The 25,290-nt window shown below is 42.8% G+C and overlaps 1 protein-coding gene across 2 annotated transcripts in view; it reads left to right on the forward strand.

Annotated features, from left to right (window-relative positions):
* Positions 1–25,290, forward strand: part of LOC106737859 (uncharacterized) — a 283,248-nt gene that overhangs the window by 228,826 nt on the left and 29,132 nt on the right. For both annotated transcript variants that reach the window (XM_019489653.2, XM_019489655.2), the window contains one exon: positions 12,347–12,416. In XM_019489653.2, the coding sequence (XP_019345198.2) occupies positions 12,347–12,416 (70 nt within the window). The remainder of the gene's footprint in view (positions 1–12,346; positions 12,417–25,290) is intronic.

A 25,290-nucleotide genomic window follows, 5' to 3' on the forward strand; every position in this document is an offset into this window, starting at 1 on the left:
ATATGACCACACTAGTGTTCTAGCAGGGACTTAAAAATGAAAGACCAAAGATGAGGTTAAATTGCCTTCTGCTAGATGGAGGGTAAAGGGAGAATTATAGTTCAAAGAACTGATTTTGCATAGAGGTTGTACTGGATGTAAAAGCAGTATATCACTAATACCCTGACCAGATCCTGCATTTCTCACCATCTTAGCTGCTTAGTACAAGGAGCAGTTGGAACTCTGCCCAAACAAGAGTAGTTTGCACAGGGGAATTCTTGGGTGGTATAAAACTGACATAGCTGGCTTTATCCCTTTCACTCCTACCCCTATTCAATGGAGGAGGAGAAAAGGTGCAGCTAGAGAGCACTACACTCTGATCATCCTGAAATTGGAACAATAGGCCCATCCAATGAAAATCAGAGTAGTTTTGGAGCAGCTGTAGCTTTTACCTGAAGCTATTTATCCCCAGCAGGCATAAGAAGCAAGAAGTGGAAAGATGGCTGAATGCCCCCCCTCCCCCCTCACTCCGGCCCTTCTCTCTTCAGATGCACTAGGGAGAGTTCAAACATACCTAAAAGTCTAGCATGGGATTTTCACAGGTATCTAAATGTTTGGGAGCATAAATCTCATTCAAGGTCAGTGGAATCCCGGGCTCCCAAGGGAGGTGGTGCTCTCCCCTACCCTGGGGGTCTTCAAGAGGAGGTTGGATATGCATCTAGCTGGAGTCATCTAGACCCAGCACTCTTTCCTGCCTATGCAGGGGGTCAGACTCGATGATCTATTGAGGTCCCTTCCGACCCTAACATCTATGAATCTATGAATCTGTGTTCCTATCTGTGTTCTTTTTGGGCACTTTTGAAAAGCACTACCCTAGCCTGTCAAGTGCACGAAGGATAAATTAATGTTATCCTTTTTTTCCTCTTCATGTGAGTATGATATATGTGTTGTAAGGAAGTGTTTACAGCTAGTCTTCTTTTCCTACATACTTCTTCAATTAACTCATCATGTTCAGTTACTGACATAGTCCTTTCCAGAAACAGACTGTAATGTCATATAGAATGGGATTCTAACTTCATTGTAAGATTGGGAAGAAGGACACATTGGGATGGAAAGAAGAAATCCATTATGCAAGTGAACATGTCTTCAGTAATATCAAAAGAAAGAGCAGAACTTTAACAAATGAAATGTATTCTACATGGAAGTCTAAACCATGATTTAAAAAAAAAAATGAGGCCTAAAATTAGATGCCTATCTCCATGTTGAATTGTCTAAATGAGAAGCAGCAATTTCCATAACTGCTGTGAACCCAGCAAGCACCCCTGACTTCATTGGAAGCTGCCAGGTGCTCAGCCTCTCAATGCATCTTAATTTGGATGTAAAAACTTTAAGTCTGCTTCAAAAAAAAAAAGTAATGGCTATTTTTGGGGCCACTATATTTTTCTGCTTTTGCTTCTTTGAGAAATTGGTAATTTCAGGAAAGTCTGCTGTAGCTGTTAGCTGTAGGGAGACAAAAGGTATCGGTAATTTGTAGGTGGCTATATCCCATACTCGCCACACAAGCTGGGCACTTGACAGGTATGTGCATGTAATACTGGGGGGCCAAAATTGATAGAATCATAGAAAATTGGGCTTGGGACCTCAGGACGTCATCTAGTGCAACCCCCTGCTTGAAGCAGGGCCATCCCCAATTAGATCAATCCAGCCAGGGCTTTGTCAAGCCGGACCTTTAAGACTTTCAAGGATGGAGATTCTGTCACTTCTTTAGGTAACCCATTCCAGTGCTTCATCACCCTCCTAGTGAGAAAGTTTTTCCTAATATTCAACCTAAACTTCCCTTGCTGCAACTTTAGATCATTTCTCCTTGTTCTATCATCTGTCACCACTGAAAACAGTCTAGCTCCATCCTCTTTGTAACCACCCTTCAGGTAGTTAAAAGTTGCTATCAAATCCCCCCTCAGTCTTTTCTTCTGAAGACTAAATAAACCCAGTTCCCTCAGCCTCTCCTCAGAAGTCATGTGCCCCAGCACCCTAACAATTTTCATTGCCCTCTGCTGGACTCTCTCCAACTTGTCCACATCCTTTCTGTAGTGGGGGGCCCAAAACTGGACACAGTACTCCAGAAGTGGCCTCACCAGTGCAGAATAGAGGGAAATAATTACTTCCCTCAATCCGCTGGCAACGCTCCTACTAATGCAGCCAAGTATGCTGTTAGCCTTCTTGGGTGCTGACAGACATGGAAAAAAAAATCGCACTTTACTGAAGTAGCAGCACATTACTTCGACCTGGCTCTGCAGTGCTTGTATAGACCAGGGGCTTCAGTGGGGCTTTTTGACACTTTAATCTAAAGCTGATTTAATCAGCTGTTAGTTAAAAGCACCAAAAAGCCACACTAAAGTGCCTGCTCTATACCGATGTCAGGAAAGCTGGATCCAGTTAATGCAATGCCTTTTCTAGGTATGGGTTGGGCTCAGTGCGAGAGTGTGCTGAGTTTAAAGTAAAGCACCATTTTTTTCCACATCTACAAGCAGCCCATGAAATCTTATTCTCCCTTATTCTCCCTTAACATATTACTTTCTCCCTGCACGCACGCACGCACGCACGCACACACGCACTCAAACAGCCCTTTCCATAGCCCATCTCCGTAATCACACTCCCTACTGTAGTATAGGGATCCCTGTAGCAAAGACCCAAGGCCCATTTGTGGTGCAGTGCCCTTTATTTCCTCTCCCCCATACAAGTGTTATTTTATGTATATACTTTATTATGGGGTGGATTTAACTCAAAAAGACTAGCCAATGATTCTAGAGTCAACAGGGAGTAAAGGTTTGCCTAGGTCCTATGGATATTACTGATGTCTCTTAGGAACATTAGACTGTTGTGTTTTAATTTGAGTGAAAATCTTGTAAATAATCATTTTAATAAGGTTTGGAATGTCTAAACTCAGAATATCTCCATTTTCTGGTGAATAATGGCTAGTTAGTTATGATTATGGTCAAACAGCACCATTTAGTCAGCAAAATCTTTCTTTCTAGAGTAGCTTAGATATGGGATGAGAAAATAGCAGCACTGTTTTAAAATTGCCTTCTCCTTCTCTGTCTATTGTTTGTCTAAGTGTCAAGGCTATGAAATAACTCTTGAAAAGAAATTTGAGTATTCAATCCTGGGCAAACAAAGCCATAGCAAGCCTCCCAATTGGTTGGGCATACCAATGACAAAACAATTATCTTGTTAATGTATGTTTTGCATAAAAAAATCACTTTAGACATGATTTGACAACCATTAGAAATCTAGTTTCTTTCCTAGGGTTAGAATACTACTGTGCATCATACAACAGAACTAGGATTGCTTCAGGCTACAACTGACGGGGATGTCAGCTTCCTCAACTGGGAAAGGGCACATGCTCCCCTTCAGCAGTGGCCAGCCCTGCCTGATAAAGCTGGGAGAAGCAGACATGGGATGCATCTACATGTGCTGCTATGGTGCTGTTGTTACTGCACCGTCCTTTAGTACTTCTTTTGGGAAGTACTAAAAGACAGCTCAGTAACAGCTCATACTGCACCCTGCACACGGTTATTTTTAGGCACTACGTCATCGTAGCGACATGCTTTAATGAGGGGGCCTGTTGCTACGGTGACGTAGCTGTGGCATCATGGTTTTTGCCTGCGGACTCTATGTTGCCATAGCACATTGCTATGGTGACGTAGCGTCACATGTAGATGTGCCCACTGAACTGTTTCACAGGTGTCGCTGGGCTTAGCTTTGTCCCTTCTCTTTTGGTGCTCCAGGAGGTATTAGGTACAATGAATTGTGGACTCCCTCCTGGGACAATACATCTCGGTGCCCCTTCTAACGTGAACCGTGGCTGTGGAGTCACAATTTAGCTCCATATGTTGTTTGTTTACAGCCCAGTGTTCAACACAATCTCAGAGGACAGTTAATGGTGTCTTTCACCTCTGCGTAACCAATTTGAAGCTGACAAGGTCACCATTCACCAAAAGTCATGACTATCTGACAGCTGTTGGATGGTCTGTATGAAATGAGTTTGGTCTCTGTCCAGTTTCTGGAGGACAGCTGATCACTTCACAACATCTACCACCACAGTTGGCACACAGGTTTGTAGAGTCATTAGAAGCCAAGAATTGAAAGGACATGGGGACTGAAGTCTGAGCAACAGAGTCAGTCTCTCAAGGTCATGGTTGAGGAATAATTTCAGCATGGTGAGCAAGGATAGTTCTGTAATTACAGAATGGACTCTAGGATTTTAATGACCTGGGTTTTATTCCTGGCTATACTGCCGGCTTCTTGTGGGACCTTGGGCAAATCACTTATTGCCTCCTTGCTTTGGTGCCCTGTTCTGTAAAATTGGATACATTGATATTTATCTTCATGGGTAGGTGTGAAGAGGAATCCATTACTGCATGTGATGTGCTTAGAAACAACAACAAACCTCCCCCATCAATAAATAAATCTGCCTCATACCCGCTCCTGCTGCATCCATTTCTGTGGCTCCTGTGAGGAACTGAGCTTCCATACGCCCAGTGAAAAACTCTCTCCAGGGCTGTTATTCTGACATTTTTCACAAACACTACTTTCATGCAATCTTTTTTCCAAAATAAAATCCATTAAATTATTTCCATTTGATTTTGAGACAAGTAGAAACCAGCATACTGTGATCTAACACTTTGAGGGACTTTAGTAGTTGTTAAAGCACGGCAGTTTGGTAATACAGTAATCTTCAGATGACATCATGACAAAAAATCCCAGGAGTTCTTTGACAAGCAGCATGCTATTCCACTTTCTGGCTAATGCTTTCATTTCCACTAACAAATGGTAATAAAAAAAAATCCTTTTCTGCATTATTTGTTGCTGAATTTATCTTGTTTAGACAAGCTGGTTTGTGAACTTGAGGCAAGTGAACAGATAGGCATAACCTGAATGCTAAAATCAATAAAAGACAAGTGCAGTGCAGTCATTTGCTCCTCTATTAGTCAGATGTTCCAGCTTCAAAAATAAACATCTGCAAAGTAAGGTCATTTTGATCAGACGTCACATGTGAGAATTACCTGGGGGCAAATAAATGTGAGTATCAGATTCTTATAAGATCTTCCTGATGATAATAGCTTGGTCACTAGAAACAGTCTGTTAGTGTTGGCCCAGTGGGTCAGATAACAATGCAGACTCTCTCTCTCTCTCTCTCTCTCTCTCTCTCTCTCTCTCTCCCCTCTGCTGTGACCCAGTCCATCTGCTTCTCTCTGGCCATATGGTACAGAAGTATTTAAGAATGGAGACATTACAGTTTTATGCATCTGAATGTTCTTTGCTTTCAATGAAACTTCACAGAAATGACATTCCTTTGAATACTCATTTGAAAGATTTTTTGTCACTTTAAATTAAATTTATATTAACAGTAGGATTTTTATTAACCCTGGGTTATCTAACAGCTAATCTAAGTCCATTAAAAGGGGCTGGTCCCATGTTGCTTTCCTAACCTGCACAAAATGGCATTAAATATTTTATTTTAAATTGCTTCCTAGTAAAGGAAATAGACATCAAAACTTATGAAACTTTTAAAATTGTCCTAGCCTTACAATAAGCCTCGTACTATTGCATTACAGCGTAGTGTCTAATCTGAATACCATCATTATGTGTTGCCAAGTGAAGGAAATGCATCAATGACACTGTGAACTGGATTCTCTCTCCCTGAATCCAGGGCACTTGAGTTGTTAAAGCATACCCAGTAGCTGGGTCTCTCCACATGAGGATTCTCTTGGTATAATGCCATTCCAAGACAATGGTATTTTCTTCCTTACAACAGTCCCTGGAGTAGTACTATGCCGAGGGTGGGTGCACCCCCACAAGCAGTAACGTGCATGTCCTTGGAGACAACTAGCAGCAGCACAGATATATACCACTGCTAGTTGTCCTCAGACATGCCCCTGCACGTGCACTCTGGTGCATGGCAAACTACCCCAGGTGGGGTAGAAGAGACTGGGGCCAGCACCTGGGCTGTCTCCAACAGCCTAACCTGGGGTCCTGGAAGCCTCCTGGGGCTGCAGCAGTGGTGATCCAGGCACACGGAGCCTGGCTGGCAGCCAGAGCATGGCTTTGGCCAGCCAGACTCTTGTTTCAGGTGGCGCATGCTGCAGCAATGTGCACCATGCCACTTTATTTTTTTTTTTGGTGGGGTGGGTTTTTTGACACTGGGATCTTCTGGCACAGGTGACTGGTAGTAGGGATACAGGGGAACATGAGCCTGCCTCCCCCACCGAGATTGGCCCTCGACTTGGCACCACTCAGGATGGAGCAGTTTTTTGCTGTGGGCCGCTGGTATGTTGCGGGGCGGGGGGCACAGAAGTATAGGAGTGGATATGGGGCTTTTGGCACAGCCCTGGGCCTGCCCACAAATTGTGTACCCCTAGACTTAGGAGGCACCAGTCACCCCTGTGTCCTGGTATTAAAAAACCCAGCTATGCTACAAATTAGCAGCACGGCAAACTCATTCACATGCATGCTCATGGGGATGTGCCCAATGAGCCCAGTTTGCTTTACTCTGGCCTAGGGAGTTTTTTGGTTCAACCACTTGATGTGTGAAATCAAGTATTTGCAGTCCCTATGTTGGTGTATAATGATGACTTGCAGTGCAGTATGTGTTTGGCAATCCCAAGTTTCAGGGCTTGTGGTCTCTAGGGGTCAGGGGGTGTGAGGGATGAGATTTATTTCTCATCATGACTGTTACTAGCTTCTGGGTATTATTTATGCTTTCCTCTGAAGAAGTAGGATGTTAGTCGCTCTGAATCTTACTGGTCACCAAAGTCATGATCAGGAAAGGTATTTTTATTCCACATCAGACTGGAGCAGATTGTGAGGTTTTCTGCCTTTCTCTAAAGCGTGAGGCGTAGTTGTCTGTCTAGGATCCTTTGAGGCTATAGCCACCAGTTATTTCTCTGTGTCATAGCAGTGATAGGGCATTGAAAGTGCCCCCTCCTACATCTCCTTTGCTTTTATGTGTCACACATTGTAGAGTGTTCTTGGCATTCTGGTTTGAACTTTGTACTTACGTGAGGGCTTGAAGTGTTGAGTCTGGTTGCCTGTGAATGCAAGGAACTGAACTCTGTGGCCCAGGAGGCCCCTTCCAGTTTCATGTTCCTTGGGGGCCACCGCCTGTTAGCATACTGTTGGGCAGGCAAAAAACTTCCCCCAACAAATTATTCCTGTTTTTTATCAGCCCAGTTATTCTTGGCCTATGGAACACACAGATATATTCAACATTTAGTGTACATTCAAAACTCCGATTCTTCATGAAAGTTCAGCACACGCATTAAAAGAGGGATGGACCATCATGAATATGCAGTACCCTTGTTCAATTGTCTTTTCACTGGTAGGAAGAGGTAATTTTTATGGCAACTTTAACATAGCAAAGTCTATATATTCATACTGTGTTTAGCATCAGGGGGCCTCTGTCTAAATTTGGACTTGTAGGCATGATTGCAATATGGAAGTTAATATATCAATAACAAACCAAATCCCACAAGCTTCAACTGACAAGTCTGGGCTTGGTGAATGAGAGACTCCAAAAGTTAGAGGAGGAAAATATCTTTTAACCTATCTCTGAGGTTCAGTAGATAAACATAGTTTTGCTTTGCTCTCTCTTCCCCAAAATCATAGTAGGCAGAAAATATGTTGTCACATTATCAAATCAGGTCTATCAAATCTTATCCACCCTTGCACATTAGAACTAAATTGGTTCTTCCATATCTTGGAAGCCCCTTTGCACATAGAATATGGTTTTGGACTTGCTATGCAATATGTAAATTAATTTTTAAACTCAGTAGTGATTACGGAGCAATCATAGCTGCCCCATTGTTGAGGCTGAACTTAGTTTCCCACTAAAAGTCTTATTCTCAGCACTGAGGTAGAAGTTAGCTTATGCCTTAAAGCTTGATGATGTGCATCTCTTCCAGACTCTCTCAGGGCCATCTATTAGGAATGTAACTGTGTTCACTTTTCTCAGAATTTTAACTAAGAATTTTGGCATCCCGGGGTGGGAGTGGAGGATGAGGTTCTGCGTGTGAGAGAACTGTGGGGAAAGGAGTGCCAAGTGTTTCCTTCTTGCATAGAAGTGGCTGCAGATTGTTGCTGCCTCAGCACAAGCTCTCCATGCACATCATGGGCAGCAGTACCAGCAGCTTGTGCTCCCTGGGGGCTGTCAGTCTGTCACACCCCTCTAAATTGGCATCTAGGGCTGTTGCCACATTCACCCACCTCTGGTTATACTACTGCCTTTTCTTTCTGCTCAAGTCTGTGGATCCAAAAGATGGACCCTTCTTGCTGCTTTTTATGACTTCGTCTTAGAGCTAAGATAATGGCATGTAACAAATATAGACACATTGGGCGCATCCAGATAAGTGCGCACATGCAATATGCCATACGCGGGCACATGCCATATGTGCAGGCATTCCCCGTGCTGCTAATTTGCAGCATGGGACAACTGGGCAATCCCAGTGTCAAAAAAATCTGCTCTAGAAAAAAGCAGGACAGCGCATGTGGCATCAGTGTGCACTGCCCAAAACTGGAGCCTGGCTGGCTGGAGTCACTCTCTGGCTGCTGGTCAGGGTCCCTGTTCCTGGATTGCTGCCAGAAGGGCCCAGGACTCCAGGTAAGTCTGCAGGGACCAGCCCAGGTGCTGGCCCCAGTCTCCCCTACCCCACCCAGGGCTACTTGCCATGTGCCAGAGCATGCATGAATGGGTGTTCCTGAGGGACAAGTAGCAGTGGCACAATTATGGGGAAATGTATGTGCACACTCATCTGGACACACTTATTAAGGTTTTCAGAGACTCGAGCTGAATAGACACCTAATTGGTGGAATAGGACCTGGCTCTTGACTTTTAAGTGCTTACTGCAAATGCATATTATTCATATAAACGTGACAAAGCAAATCAACAAGCAATGGCAAGGTTGGATGGGCAAAGTAAGGAGATAATGGGTGATGAAAGACTGTGTGGAAAAAGGCAAGCTGACTGGCTTCCTGCAGTATGTCTTTCCAGAGTTTCTAATAGCTGACCAAGTTATTTTTTGTTTGTAGACTTACTGTAGAGAGATTATATTTTTCTGTTTTTAAACTGAACACCACTGAGACACATTTTCCACATGAATGCTCTTTAAATTAGATTTTAATTTTTGTGAAAATATGGAAAAGACAAAATTCAATTTGATGCCAGTTCATGTAACGCAAAGGAGACAGGGCGCAAGCTTGAACTTTTTCTAAGTCAAGTAATATTAGACTGTTATCTTGTCATTAAGAATTGCTTTGAGTCTATCTGTTCAGCAACTCTAATTAATGATCATTTAACTGTACTGTCAGTCCTGTTTAAATGTGAGTGTTGCCAGTTGCTTCCTTCATCTCACCAGCCAATAGGAACTGAGGGAGTCATTCATGCATACCATTGTCCTAGTGGCTCTGGGCCTATAACATCCCAGTTTAATAGGGCATTCAGAGCTCATTAGTGAGGAAACACATCAGGAGTGACCGCTCCAGTGCCACACGTTGCGGCTAATAGCCTTGCCGAACAGAATCGTTTCTGTTTCTGCTCACTTGTTTTTGAATCCTTTCAATGTCAACAAGTGGTCATGTCGGCAGGAGCCCGCCATTCTGCCCAGCAGTTTTATCCGTTGCTCTCCTGAGCCAGACTTGTGTCCTCCTCCATTGTCTAACCCACAATGGAGCCTGAGCAATCACAAAGGCTTCACAGCCATTCATCATCAGCTCACAAATTCTGTGGGCAAGATTACCCGCCAAACTTTTGGGACATCGTGTTGGCATAATGTGTGAATACCCCTGAAATACAAATAGTTTCTGAAGTTTACACTTTTGTTTCAAATGCATGGAGGGGGAAAATAAAACCTGACGTAACTCTGGCTAGAAAGAACGTAAGATTCTATAGAAGAGGGTTAAGAAACAATGACAGAGCAATTGGAATGAGAGGTGTAGCGAGCAGTGGATAAATGCCCTTGGAAAAAATGGCACAAGGGAAAGCGGAGGTAGGAGGAGGGAAGGTGTAATCATGCTTTTGGCTGAGAAGCCTCTTTTTGGAAATGTTCCCCCTGCCACGAGAGGAAGCACAGACAGCCCTTGTGTTATTCAGTTCCACGAGGCACAGGCCCCTCCAGATCCTTTCCCCTATTTCTATTCATGCAATTACTTAAGTCTTTTGTGGTTATTGGAAACTTAACTGGTAAAAGGCTTATTCAGAAATACATTAGTGTTGTTTAGTATTTGCATTATAGTAGCACTTAGGCCCCATTATGTTAGGCACTGTGCAAATATGAACTAAGGGACAGCCCTGTCCCAAAATCTTGAATAGGAAAGACAGACAAATTTGGGAGAAAAAGAGCATTGACTTCCCTACTTTATACCTGATAAATTAAGGCACAAGGACTAAATGAATTGTCCATGATCATGCAGATCAGTGGCAGGGCCAGGATTTAAAGTTATGTCTTCTGTGTCCCAACTCAGTGTCTTGCCAGCAAGACCATCCTCCCTCCCTCAGTCTACAGCCTAGGGGATTCTATTGAATTCTGAAAGACTAAGGGCTTTTCTACTATGGGGAGTTAGTATGTAGTATGTATGGGCATGCCTACATTAGACGTTTACTGTGGAGCTGACTAATTAGCTCTGCAGTAAAGTCTCAGAGTCTACATGTGTGGCCCTATTAGGGTGCAGTAAACTAATAAACAACACCGTAGAATAGTGCTTGTCAATACAAGTACTATCCTACGGCGGTGTTATTTAGTGTGCTGCAACACATATAGACAATGACGGGGCTGCCTGGGATACAAGGGTGCTTCAGTGCAGGTGCTGCCTGCTGGCTAGACTCACACTGGAGCACCCTTGTGCCCCAACAAACCCCTCCACAGCCCATTGAGCCGAGTCAAAACAGCTCCAGGCTGACAGGCTGAACTCCCAGGACTCCTGCCAGTTGGGGCTACTTTGAACTGGCTCAATGTGCTGCAGTCCCACGTGCATGTGCAAATGTGGTGCCGAGGAGCAATAAACTCTGGCGTGAACTGCTCTGGAGTTTATTGCTTCTCATTAATAGCATGTGTAGATGCACCCTGTTAGTGTGAATTTATAGAGCCTTAGCTACAAAGTGTTAATTTCCTCTATAGATGTGGTTAGTACAAAGAGCAGCTCTGCAGTGTGGCTTATTCTGCTTTGAAAGTTGTATTAATCCATTATTTGCAACTAGATTATTGCCACATGGAACCACTGTTAGTGCGTGCTATTTAATTTATTAATTTGTATGCTTACATGCTATGTTGAATAGGGACTGAGGAGTCACAAGCTTAGGATAGAAGCTTCTGAATTTTAAGAGGATTGTTGCCATTTGGGATACACAGGACTGACTGAAATACCTCATCTCCCTGTACACTAACTGGGGAGAGTTGGGCATCTTGGAATGGGACTCATAAGAGCCAGGATGTTGAGCAGGAAGTCATCTGAGTTAGGGAAGGAAAGGCTTCCTCTTTCTCTTTGCTGCAGGGCTTGGTCTGGTATGCATTTTTGGAGAACCCCAGCGCATCAGGGCCTACAGATGAGAAAGGAGGAAGAATGCTAGTTTGTGAGCTCTGACAAGGTTCACAAACCTTAGAGGTGAATTAGGTGCCTAGCCACTGAGCTTTGTCAGGTTCTCCACAAGCACAGCACAGACATTTAGAGGTCTTGGGAGTTTTGCTGGTGGAACCATAAGCATCTTTGTGACTTCAGGTGCCTCTAGGGCTAGATGGCAACTGAATGAGGATTTTGAGGATCCAGATTTTGAACACAGGCGCCTAAAATGGCAGTTAGGTGCCTAAGTCACTTTGCAGACTTAGCTGTTAGTGTACATGCACAATGTACCCAATGGATCTTAGAATAGGATTTGGCTTTGAGTCTTGTTCTGTTGTCAGTTACCTATGCCATTCCCACTTACTATATTGGCAGTGATGCACATGTGTTTGTGGTCTGCAAATACATAATTTTGTCTTTAGTCTCTAAAGCAGTTACTGGAAGAGGAAGCTGATTCAGTCACTTCACAGTCAAAGCAGTAGATTCTGAACTTGTTATTAACTAGACTTGGGCATAACCTTGAGATCGTGACTTAACTTTTGGGGGAGGGTGTACACATTCATATGTTTTACTTCAGGATTGTCTGTGATGATATGTGAAAGCAAAAATATATAGAAAATAAAATAGAATGTGATATTGATTTAATTTTTTTGAAAGAGCAGTAGGTAGCTTAGAGGACATCAGAAAGAAAGGAAAATGTAGTATATAACATTTGCTTTTCTTTTTTGTTTTTGTTTCCATTGGTGATATTGTGCAGCAATTTTATGAAATCATTGATTGGTCGCATGGATTTTAAGGCCCTGGAATTGAAAATATACAAAGCTAAGGTAAGCTTACAATCTGACTATTCTTTAAAAATATCCATTCTTTGTTAGGTTGTCACCCTAGATTTGCTATAAAATTTTGCAGCTGAATTTGAGAATCATATTAGATAGATAGATAGATAGATAGATAGATAGATAGATAGATAGATAGATAGATAGTATTACATAGTATGTAAGTATCTAAGCCTGGGTGCTTAGATACTTACCTACACCAAGGATTCCAAGGATCTGGAATGGGCTTCCAAGAGAGGTGGTACTATCACCTAGCTTGGAGGTCTTCAAGAGGAGGCTAGATAGTCACCTGGCTGGGGTCATCTGACCTCGGTCCTCTTTCCTGCCAGGGGGCAGGGGGTTGGATGCGATGCTCCATTGTGGTCTCATCTGACTCTACAATCTATGAATCTATGAATCTACACCTGTGAGTAAACCTCTTGAATTCATCAGGACTGTTCATTTGCTTAAAATTAAGCACAAGCAGAAGTGCTTTACTAAACAGACACTAGGACACTCATCATCTTGAAAGAACAAGCCCAAAGCTATGCACAAACTTTTTGGAAGTGGAACTTCCCTGTGGGCATATCACAAAGGCATATGTTAAAGTCAATAGATATGGATATTTCACAGGATGTGTCTTCTTCATTTACTTTTTTAATGTTTCCTTTTGTTTCATAGCTTTAAAACATCCATCTCAATGTAGAATATTCCACCAACTACCATACGTGGTGGAAGTTCTGCTCCTTTGACAATTTAAACAAGTAGAAAAGTATTAAAAGATACCATGTAAGGAAGAAGCCTGAACTGGCAAAGTGAAGCATCAGTAACTGAGCAGCTCTCATCTATCTTAGAAACATAAGTGGCGCATCCTCAACACCATGCTGTCAGAACATCTCACAGGCATTCATATCTGTTTGCTCAACATCCATCATGTGAAGTATTGTTATCCTCATTTTATCAGATGGAGAAATCATGACATGGTGAGGCTAAGTGATTTGCCCATGGGCTCACAAGTAGTTTTTGGCTTGCCAGGATATTAAACTAGTTTTAGATTAGTGTCTTGACCACTAGACCCATCTTAGAGAACATAAAAGCCCTTACATTTTTGTAATTGTATACAAATAAAATTACATTAAAAGAATGTGTTGGAGTGGTGATGGTCCAGGAAATATTCAAGGGGCAAGGATTTTTGTGGGTGATCTTTTTTCCTGGACCAGCTACATGCTTAGGATAAACTCAGACATGGTTTTGAATGTAATGTCTTCAGCTCTGAGGAAAAAACACATATAGCAAAAGATTGAAAACACTTTGCTGGTCCGTGAAATTAGAAAGGAGAGAAGTCCCCAGAGGTAATAGACGAACAAAACACAGAAGAAAGGATAGCTTGATTAGTGGAAGATCAAGGCCTTTCAAAAGGGAAGTGGATGATTATCACCTGCAGTGTGAATAATGTTCTAGGCACATAAATACTTAAAAATGAGAAAATGACAGAACCAAAATTCCTCATGAGACCAGTTTTCTTGTGCATATGTATTAATAAATCACCTTAATAAAATTGATAACAAAATATTTTTCATAAGGGACTCCTGTCCGAAGCTGGGATAACAAATAGTTTTCCCATCATGTCCAAATTCCTGAGTTTTCAAAACCATTTTTCATTTTTTTATCAGGTTAATCCCAAAAAATCTTGAAAAAATTTTCAGGGTAGAAAACGAGGAGAAATACCTATCCCACAATAGTCTACTCTATAGTGCAAGAGGTCTAGCTCAGGTACCATAAATCAAGGAGCACCCCATTCATCTTAAATGAATGCCCTAAAAACTGGCTGTTGCAGAGTGGGTACTTCTTTCTCTCAAGTTTTAGCTAGAGATTCCATCCTGAACCTAACAAACCTTTCTGATAAAAGTTTCATTGAAAATAACAAAACTGCAGGTATAGCCAGTCAGCACTTTTCAATGAAAAATTGTTTTCTCAAAAAAAAAAAAAAAAAAATCCCAGGCAGCTTCAGTCCTGCATCATTAAGAGCACAGGATGTGGACTGTACTCTGGGGATGAATTGGGATTGTTCAATTTAAAAAAAATTGCTTGTCTTTAGGGCTCCTGATTCATTTGTTAGAAACCTTGGAAGTGAATATGGCAGAGGATTTCTGAATTAAAAAGCAGGGTTTCATGATTAAGACAATTGATTGCTGCCCTTAGCGAAGTAGATTCTATCCCTGCCTCTGCCAAGGAGTTCCTATGTGGCGCTAACTAGGTCAATTAAACCAAGCTTTGTACAGATGGCCACTAGTTATGTGTTCCTCATTTATGGCTGTCTATCCTGAGATTCAGGAGTCTAATTTGAAAAGAGCTGAACACTGATAACAGCTATTGAAGTCAATAGGAGTTGTACTTTGAACATATAACATGCTATATAATGCCAAATTATCTGGAAAACTAAGTCATAAGCATCTCAAATCAAGCACCCATAACTTGAGAGTTTTGACTTTAAACTCTAGGCCCCTATTCTCCATCTTTAAAATGGGGATAATACCATTCCCTTACCTCCCAGGTGTGTTGTGAAAATAAATTCAGTGATGTATGTGAAGTACTTGTACCACAGTAATGAGCTCTGTAGAAAAGCATATGAAAAAATAATAATTCTTTCTTCCAAGAAGGGTTTGAATGCCATGCAAGAAGTAAGGCTTGAGGCTACATAATGAATTCTGGAGATAAAAAACAAATATTGAATAGTTATTCATTCAGTGAGCACCATCTGTCTTTAGAACTGAATGTCACAGGCATCCTGTGAGAGAGACAGTATGTGATAAAACTGGAGAACATCCAGAGTAGATAGTGCAGACGAGAGCAACAAAAATGAAAAGTGGTCTAGAAGACATGACTGATGAGAAATGGTTGAAGGAATTGGGTTTATTTAGTCGAGGGAAGAAAAGACAAGACTGATGGAGGGATAAGTTGTTATAAAGAACACCGTGTTCAATTGTCATCTGTATCCACTTAAGATAGGAAAACAAGTAATCAATTTTAATTTACAACAGGAAAGATTTAGGGAGGCTGTGCCATCTCCTTCGGTGAGGATTTTTAAGAGCAAATTTGACAAACATTGGTCAGTTTTGGTCAAGGTAAACAATTCTGCTTCAGAGGCCAGAAATAGACTGGATGACCTCTTGAGATCTGTTCCTTTGATTGTAGGCCCCTTAGCATATTACATGTTAATCATGGCATAAATGGCAAGGGTGCTACACAAGCATGCAATTTAAGGTGTCATAATGTAACAAACCAGCCATAATAACATTCTACATACAATTGTACAATTATATGTTGAACATTTTTATGGTAGGTTTGTATGGCACCTTAAATTAAACTTCTAAGAGGTCAGGGCTAGGGCTGACAATGATGGTCAGCTCCAGCCAGGGACCTCACCAGAGTCTCAAACTAGCTCCAGTTTCTCTCTCTGTCTCTCCATATAGATAGATAGATAGATAGATAGATAGATAGATAGATAGATAGATAGATAGATACTCTATGTGTGAGTGTACCTTCACAGGGACAAGCCCAGGTACCATCTTGGTCACCCAAATTGAGGCAGAAAGATTCAGAGAGCCTGCAGGCCCCACAGAGATGGCAGGCTTCCCTTGGCACTGCTCAAGGGCACCCTTTGGCATTGCCTTCTGCAAGGACAGAAGGTCTTTCTATTATTGCCCTGGTTTTTTTTAAATTTAATGTTTGTTTGCTGAGGAGAGGGGAAAGATTTATCCATTTTTGGGGATAGCTACAAACTTTCTATAGGACAGAAAGGTGTAGATTTGGGATACAGGAATCCCTCCTAGCTATGAGGCTGGGGAGTGGAAGTGGGTGGGCATAAGGAGTGTGGTGGAAGGAAGTGGGAAGAGACTTCCTATACCTAGATGTGAATGAGGGTTGGGCAGGTAAGAAACATGACTGGGATAGGCTGGAAGGGTTGTTGTCCTGGATTGCAAGCAGGGAAGTAGGTGTGGGTAAGCTGAAATGGAAGTTCTGGGGTGCCATTTGGGAAGTCTATTGGTATTTTTTATTTTGTGGGTTATATTTTATTATAAGCTACCTTGAGCCTTTCTGGGTAGGATGGGATATAAATAAGATCTAAATAATAATAGTAATATGCATGCAACTACATTTAGACCACATATTTGGTAGGGATTTCCATGCAATTTCCTTCTTGAGAACAATACAACTATTTGAAATAGATTTGGATTAAATCTTTGTTTTGTGTGTGCATATGTATATGTACATGTATATGTATGCTTGTGTGTTTTTATATATAAAATACACATTTTTGGAGGAGGGGTCTCTTTCTAAAGAGAGCATTTAGAGTCCCATCTCACATTAATGAAGAGGCTGGGTGCCTTGTCGCCTATTGTGTCTTAGAAAATTCTCCCTCAGCAGAGTTGAAAATTTACATGAAAAAAATGGGGAAATATTGGTTGGGGTGAAACCCGTAAATTTCTTGGCTATATGAGATAAAGTAATTTTCCATCAATCCAAAACATTTTATTCAAGCCAGAATGATTATATTTTCTTTTTGTTGGGTTATTTAACCCCTTTAAAACCTGTTCTTTTTTTAACTTTAAGTCAATTTTGAAATGAAATATCAAAATCTTCATTCTAAGCATGTCAAAATGAAATGCTGTCATTCTCCAAAATCCTCCAATTTTTTATCAGAAACAATTTGATGAAATCAGTCTCAATTCACATAATTTTGGTCCCTTCCAGACTTATTTTTGGTAGACTTCCCCAAGATCTACCCCTAATAAATATGTCAAAGAATCATAGAAAATTAGGGTTGGAAGTGACCTTAGGAGGTGTGGTGGGTTCAGGCTTTGGTCCCTGCCTCTTTCTGTCAGTATTTCCCAGTCTACTCCACCTCCTGCTTCTCTGCAGGATAATTTGCACATGACACCAAGCTGTGGGGAGTATTAGATATGCTGGAGGGTAGGTGTCGTGGCGCACCTCACTGCCCTGCTCCTAGAGAGGGGAGAACTGCTGGGGAAAAGCCTTAGCAGAGATAATGAGCACAGCTGCAGGTTGCCAGGGCAACTAATGAGAGTCAGCTGATCCTGAGGGGGCAGGGCCTGGCTCCTATAAAGCCTAGAGCCAAGGCCAGGCTAGCAGTTCCCTGCCAGCAGCCAGAGGGGCAGGAGCTCCTGCGGTTAGGATGCGAGGAAAAGTCTAACAGCGAGTATAGCTCGCGAGAGCTCCAGAGGCTGGAGCAATGATTACAGCCAGGAGGCTTATGTTGTTAGGGCCCAGTGCCTTGGGTTTTGGTTATAGCCAGGAGGCTGGTGTTTGCTTTAGTGTTTGTATTACACCGGTGGCTAGGGTGAGGCTATAAGGGGTTGGAGGAGGCCTCATAGGGACCCCAGAGAGGTGGGGCCCTAGCGCCAAGAGGGTGCGTTATCCTCATAAAGGGACCCACAGTGGTGTGGGGGCCCTAGTGCCAGTGAGGGCGCAGTACTCATAGGGGGGCTCACAGGAGTGTGAGGACCCTGACGCCAGTAAGGGCACAACTTGCGGGGCGTGTAGACCCCAGCCCAGAGAGGGGCATTTAAAGAGCCCAGTGTGGGCACAGCAAGTCCCAGAGAGAGGGGCGATTTTAGTAGGAAGCCCAGGGTGGGCAAAGATAGCCCCAAACAAGGGGCAGTATTATTAAGGAGCCCAGCGGGGCCCGGAAGGTCCCAGAGAAGGGGGACCATTGCGAGGCCCAAGAGGGGCAATGTTTGAGAGGCCCAAGAGGGGCAATGTTTGAGAGGCCCAGGACGGGCGTAGCGAGCCCAGTAACAGGCTAGTACTACGGAAAACCCAGGGCAGGGGCAGGGTGCTGCGGTGGACCCAGACCAAAGGGGTTAGCAGCACAGCGCCCCAGAGAAGGGCGGTGTTGCGGTGGTCCCCAGGAAAAGGGGATAGCAGCACAGTGCGCCCGGCAAATGAGAGGTTAGCAGTGCGGTGGGCCTAAAAGACCGGTGGCTCGATAGGACGTCCCAAAGTGGACTAGATTATTTTAGAGAAGGCCCAGAGTGGGCCTCAAGAGTCCCAAGAGAGGGGCGGTGTTACTAAGAGTCCCAGTGAGGGGCACTGTATTAGAGAGAGCCCGGAGTGGGCCCAGTGAGAGCCCAGAAAGGGGCAATAGCATAGAGACATACGGAGAAGGCCCTAGAGCGGGCTAAATTACAGAGGAGGACCCGAGAAAGCGAGTGTGTATTTTGACCGGACAACATCTGTCCCATCTGCGAGGCTTGGGGCGTGGTATTAGGGGTTGGTAGGAGCCACGCGTAGCCCATAAGGCTGGGGTGCCGGAGTAGCACCCATCATACGGGGTGACCACAAGAGTCCAGGAAAACCGTGGGGACAGAGGTCCCGAGTAGCCGTGCCCAAGGAGGAGTAAGGTAGCCTCCCTGTTATATTTACCAGCAAGACATGGTGGGCGAGAATAAGAGGGTACCTTGGGCTGGCCTTGACACGGTGCAAGGGACCTCAGGGAGATCATGGCCCTCCTATAGGACTCCGCTGTGACAGTAGGGCTAGACAAATTGGATGATTGGGCCAAAAGAAATCTCATAAGGTTCAACAAGGACAAGTGCAAAGTCCTGTACTTAGGATGGAACCATCCCATGTACCAGTACAGGCTGGGGCTGACTGGCTGGACAGCAGTTATGCAGAAAAGGACCTGGGGGTTACAGTGGACAATAAGCTGAATACAAGCCAGCAGTGTGCCTTTGTTGCCAAGAAGGCTAATGGCATACTGGACTGCATTGGTAGGTGTGTTGCCAGTAGGTCAAGGGAAGTGATTATAGTATTCCCCTCTATTCAGCACTGGAGAGGCCACATATGGAGTACTGTGTTCAGTTTTGGGCCCCCCACTACAGAAAGGATGTGGACAAATTGGAGAGAGTCCAGTGGAGGATGACAAAGATCGTGAGGGGGCTCTTCCATCTATCTTCCAGATCATCCCATCTTCTAAATCACTGATGAAGATATTGAACAAAAACTGCCCCCAGGACCAACCCCTGGGGCACTCTACTTGATATCAGTTGCCAACTAGACATTAAGCCATTGATTACTACCCTTTGAGCCGGGTGATCCAGACAGTTTTCTATCTACCTTACAGTTCATTCATCCAACCTGTATTTCCTTAGCTTGCATACAAGAATGTTGTGAGAGAGCTATCAAAAGCCTCGCTAAAGTCAAGGCATATCACATCCTCTGCTCTCCCCACATCCACAGAGCCAGTCATATCATCACAGAAGGCAGTTAGGTTGGTCAAGCATGACTTGTCCTTGATGAATCCATGTTGACTATTCCTAATCATCACCTTCTCCTCCAAGTGTGTAGAAATGGATTTCTTGTGAACCTGCTCCATGATTTTTCCAGGGATGAAGTGAAGCTGACTGGTCTGTAGGTCCCTGGATCCTCCTTCTTCCCTTTCTTAAAGATGGGAACTATATTTGCCCTTTTCCAATTGTCCAGAACATCTCCCAGTCACCATGAGTTTTCAAAGATGATGGCCAGTGGCTCTGCAATCCCATTGGCCAACTCCCTCAGCACCCTTAGGTGCATCTCATCTGGTCCCGTGGATTTGTATATGTCCAGCTTTTCTAAATAGACCCTAACCTGTTCTTTTGCCACTATTGGCAGCTTGCCTTCTCTTCAAACTGGGCTGCCAGGTGCAGTAGTCCAGGAGCTAATCGTGTCTGTGAAGACTGAGGTAAAAAAGGCATTGAGTACTTCAGGCTTTTCTGCATCATTTGTCACTAGGTTGCCTCCCCCATTAAATAAGAGACCCACACTTTCCCTGATCACCCTCTTGTTGCTGACATACTTATAGAAACCCTTTTTGTTACCCTTCATATCCCTTACTAGCTGCACCTCCAGTTGTGCTTTGGCCTTCCTGATTTCATCCCTGCATACCCAAGCAATACTTGTATACTCCTCCCTAGTCATTTCTACAAATTTCCACTTCTTGTAAGCTTCCTTTTTGTGTTTTAGCTCATTGAAGTGTTTCCTGCTAAGTCAAGCTGGTCTTTTGCCATACTTGCTAGTCTTTCTGCACATTGGTATGGTTCATTCCTCTGCCTTCAGTAAGGATTCTTTAAAATACAACCAGACTCCTTTCCCCCTCAGATCCCAGAGGATCCTGCCCATCAGTTCTCTGAGGGAGTCAAAATCTGCTTTTCTGAAGTCCAGGTTCCTTACTCTGCTGATCTCCTTCCTTATTTTCCTTGAGATCCTGAATTCAATAAGCTCAATGGTCTCTGATGCCCATGTTGCCATCCACCTCTACATTCCCCACCAATTCTTCTGTGTTTGTGAGCAACGGATCAAGAAGAGCATGGCTCCTAGTTGGCTGTTCCAGCACTTGCCCTAGGAAGTTGTTTCTGTGTTTATTTTTATTGTGTAGAATATTATCTTTGTAGATTATGTGCTTAGTTTTGAATTGTTAGTAGAAATATGCATAGATGTTTAGAAAATTATAAAAAGCTGTTAAGTACTGAGTTTCATAGCTGCATCATGGCATCTTTTTCTACAGCTGTACCACTTTTCAAAAATGTGAAAATGTTCTGTTTTCAAAAGTTATATTTAAATGCTTATGGCTCAGTCAAATCTGGCTACCGTCTTACTATGGCTCGAGTACTTTGAATTGGAAAGTGGAAAGCAGAAGGTGGGTTGGGTTCAGTCTTTCTACTGTGCTATATTTGTATGTGGCACCACTGACTTCCTGTTTGGCATCAGCAATAACAGAAGATGGCTCCTGAGTTTCAGCCAGACTGGAAATGGAGGTCCAGGAACAAAATGAAACTTAGCTGAAAAGAGGCCCAAGCAGTTCAAACTCAAGTAAACTCCTCAAAATATGGGACAGCACAGTAAAATAATTAAGTCGGGGACTGACTGAAGTCGGGGAAGTTTGAAAAAATAATAGTTGCTGCCACAGGCACACAATTCTATTGGCAGTGTAAGCAGGCGGAAGTTGCCACTGTCCTCATGTGTTAAGCTTCTGGGGTAGTGTCTATGCATGTGGAGTTTTTGTGGTCTCTCAGGTCTGGTATCAGTCTTTGGATCTAACAGCCTAATTTCACTTTTCCTTATATATCTCAGGAATAATTTCAATGAACCCAGTGGAAAACCAAGTAAGACCAAAATCAGATGCTGTGCTGCTGCCAGAAAACTAGGTTACCTAGCTATTAGTCTTTTGTGTTTTTTGTTTTGTTTGGGGTTTTTTTTTAGGGCATGTAACCTAAAGAATAGCCCTCCCTACAACTTATGGTTTTTGTCTTGAGAACATCCAACATGTCATGAAGGAAGTGATAGTGGACAGTTACTAGGCAGCTTTTGTATGCTTTAGGGATGGGGCAAGATGGTATTTTAATAATACATTTCCTTGGGGATCTCCTAGAAGGCTAATTTAATTGTTTAAATCAAATTTTGGACCCCTGTCACAAATCATTACCTTATCTTTTATCCATCTATCCCCTTGTTCAAACTAATAGAACATTCACAATGACCTCCCTTAGTTTGATTCCCTTCACATGGTTTTAGCTGGTAACCCTGGCTAATAATGGGTTGGTGACCTATCACTGGCTTAAAAACTATGAAAGAGAATACTTTTTTTCCTCTCCTTGTTTACATCATTTTAAACAAAGATGCCAACACTCATTCATCCTGAGCCAAGGGGCACCAAAAATGACTGTGCTCATGGAGCTTCAGAAGAAAATTATTATAAAAATCCATATATAATTTGGAAAAACTCCTTAAACATTTATCATTTGTTCACTTTCATATTTATTCTGGATGAGTTAAAAATCTTTGATGCACAGCTCTGTTTGTTTTGTATAAAAATGTTTTTCCCCAGCAGATTGCAACATCTTTCAATCTTTTAAAAACTCCTTTTTTGTTTCTTTAAAAATTCAGTTTGATGGGGTGTTTTTTTACAGTTGCTTGATCAAACAAAGGTTGATGGGAGCACCTTCTGCCAGCTGTGATCCCACTCTTCTTGCTCTGCTCAACCCTTACTTTTTCTCCCACTCTCCCTCTTCATTCATCTACCCAGCCTGCACTCATCTGCCCAAGTTGCTCTGTACCTGCTTAGGCTAGTACTCTAGGTGACATCAGCTGTGACTCTCTGTATAGGGTTGGAGCTCTGACTGTGCTAGTGGCCAGGTACTTTAAGCTTTTTCCTAAAGGGATCTCACTGTACTCTTCTGCCACATCTTGATTGGAAAATAAAAAAGAAAAAGGAGGTTCCAAAAGGAGTGGGTGATGAGAGTGGGTGATGCCGTCCTTGGGTAAGCTCTCACTATGAATATTCCCTGGGTCTCCTCCTCCCCTACACCCCTTCCACGCACCAGCCAAGTCTTCTTAATCATATGCTACATGATGTTACAAGTAAGCGTGACTAGTTGCTGCCTATTCAGTGAGGTTTGGTTGTCCTGACTGGGCATTGTGTAGCGTTGCCTCCACTACCCTTTAAGGGGGTTAACTCTCTCTCAAAGTTACTTCATAAATCAAATATGCTTTCAGAATTAATTTTAAAATAAAAAACTTACTTCCTGTCTTAATCAATTACAGAGGTTCTAGTCCAGTAGAAAGGAAATATCATAATTCATCAGCTAGTCTCAAGTCATGGGCAATTGTGCCTTCAATCTTGGTCACAGTCAGTTATAAGATGAGGGACTGAGCTTATCCCAGTAATTCTTTTTCCTTATTTTTATCTAAGTCAGCATCAATTATATGTTCAAATCAATTTGTCCGCAAACATAAATCAAATATATCAGCCTCTTATGACAGAGCTGGGCTTTTAAATAGATATATGCACAACTAATCTTCTGGCCTATAAAGGTACTGGCATGTGCAAACTGATGCTTGAGGCCTGGAGAAGAAACAAACAAAAGTAAATAAAGGCATAACCTCAGCAACTTTCAGTTCTAAGCTGAGCTGAGTGCCTGACTTACATGTCCCCTTTTATGTGTTCCAGTCAATGTGTGGGCTCCCACTGTTGCCTTGGTCCTTTTCACCTCAGGCCTCCAGGGCTGAGAACCGCTCTGGGTTCTCCGTATGGGGCTCCGGACTGATTATTCCCTTCCTCTGGGATCACTGGCCCAAAGGAGCTGCAGGGCTCTTGGGTCTGCCTCTGCTCTCCTGCCAGCCAGCTCTGAGATTCTGGGTGCGGTTTTATGATGTCACTCCCTGCATGCATGGCAATGCACAGGGAGTATGTACTTTTAAAATGGGGCTGCAGCTGTGAATGCTGCTCTATCTCATGGCATCCTGTGCCTGTAGGTAATTCCCACCCATCACCAGCCCTTACTGGGCATTTTCCTCTTAGGGACTGGGGTCCCTTACTATGATTTTTTTTCTCCTCCCAAGGGTTAAACAATCACCTTGGTGAGTCACACTGACACACTCCTTGCCACTTCTGACCAATATGGCTGTGTCTACAGGAGACTGACTGTGCAGTTATTACTATGCTGTCATTTAGTACTTTTATGAACAAGTACTAAATGACTGCACAGTCACCTGAGTTACTGTGCAGTAGCACTGACCAACACCTTTTTTTTGGTGCTACTGCACAGTAGCCCAATACTACTGTGTAGTAGCGTCGTGTCACAGTTTTTCCATACAACTGTACTGCATAGTAGTATTGGGCTACTGCACAATCAGTGTTTTGTATATACGCAGCCTATAATAAGTTGAAAAAGAAGGGTAATGGTGTCACCCTGTAGGCAACTCATTGCCACAAGTGGCAACAATGAATTTCAGATAGAGGTGGTCAATCTGTGTCAGAAAAGTCATGTTGCCAATGTGGCAAGTACTGCATGTAGCCACCATACTGGAACCCAAGATGATTGTTGTGAATTCATGTTTTAATCAATATTTAAGCCCCCACTAGGGTTAAAAATATTAATTCCGATGACAAAACCAACATTGTATGGACCGAGGAGATAAATCATAATATTTCCATCATGGTTGTCATATTGGATTCAAAGATGGCTGCCACGAAGTTACAGTTTTATTCTTTATTAGATACCCAAAGAGAGTTGCCCTTATTGCCCTTAAGCAAATATTACAATGGAGCCTATAGCATCAATGAATCCAGCAAAGCATAGGCGGCATGATTTGAATCAACAGGATGAATCATATGTCTCAAAGTAGGTCCACAGTCAATGATTAGCCAAAGTACATCTGCTGGAATTATACAAATAAATGAGGTCCTCATTCAACATAGGACAGTTGCTGAATTTGACACTTGCTATGGTAGTATTCATGACAAACTATTATGTTGTGTTGATCCTGCACTGCAACATTCCAAAAGTCTCAATTAGCACTGTTCTTGCTACAGATTTTTTTACACAAAAGGACATATTAAGAGACTGTTAAGAAAGTTGTACAATGTAGAAGATAAAAGGGAAATCCTACCAACAACATCAAATGAAGAACACACTAGGATGTCAAGCAAATCATCTACTCTAGCAGCTCACTGGAGGATGTACATATTTTGCCAGAAACATTCAAAGAAGAAGTGACTGAGTCAAGTGTTATCATTTAAATCAGTCAGTACAATACACAAGCTGGCAGAGAAGAATGAAGTATTGCGTTGCTGAATTGGTGTCGAAGATCTAATAGCTGCGGAGGCATGTGACCATCCTGAATATAGGTGGGAGGAAAAATGGAAGCATCAAGTCTCTCATTCCCATTCGCATGTGGAGATTGTGCAAGTAGATATTTTTCTTTCTCCTGAAGCAAGAGCATGGCCTCAAGTGATTGATGAACTAGATACTGGTTTTGCATGGAAAAATGTGTAGTCTAAAAGATATACTTGAAAGATATTGTGATTTAGTAGAAGATGTAGGTG

The sequence above is a fragment of the Alligator mississippiensis genome, chromosome 4 (assembly GCF_030867095.1).
Source record: "Alligator mississippiensis isolate rAllMis1 chromosome 4, rAllMis1, whole genome shotgun sequence".
In the NCBI taxonomy this organism is placed as follows: domain Eukaryota; kingdom Metazoa; phylum Chordata; order Crocodylia; family Alligatoridae; genus Alligator; species Alligator mississippiensis.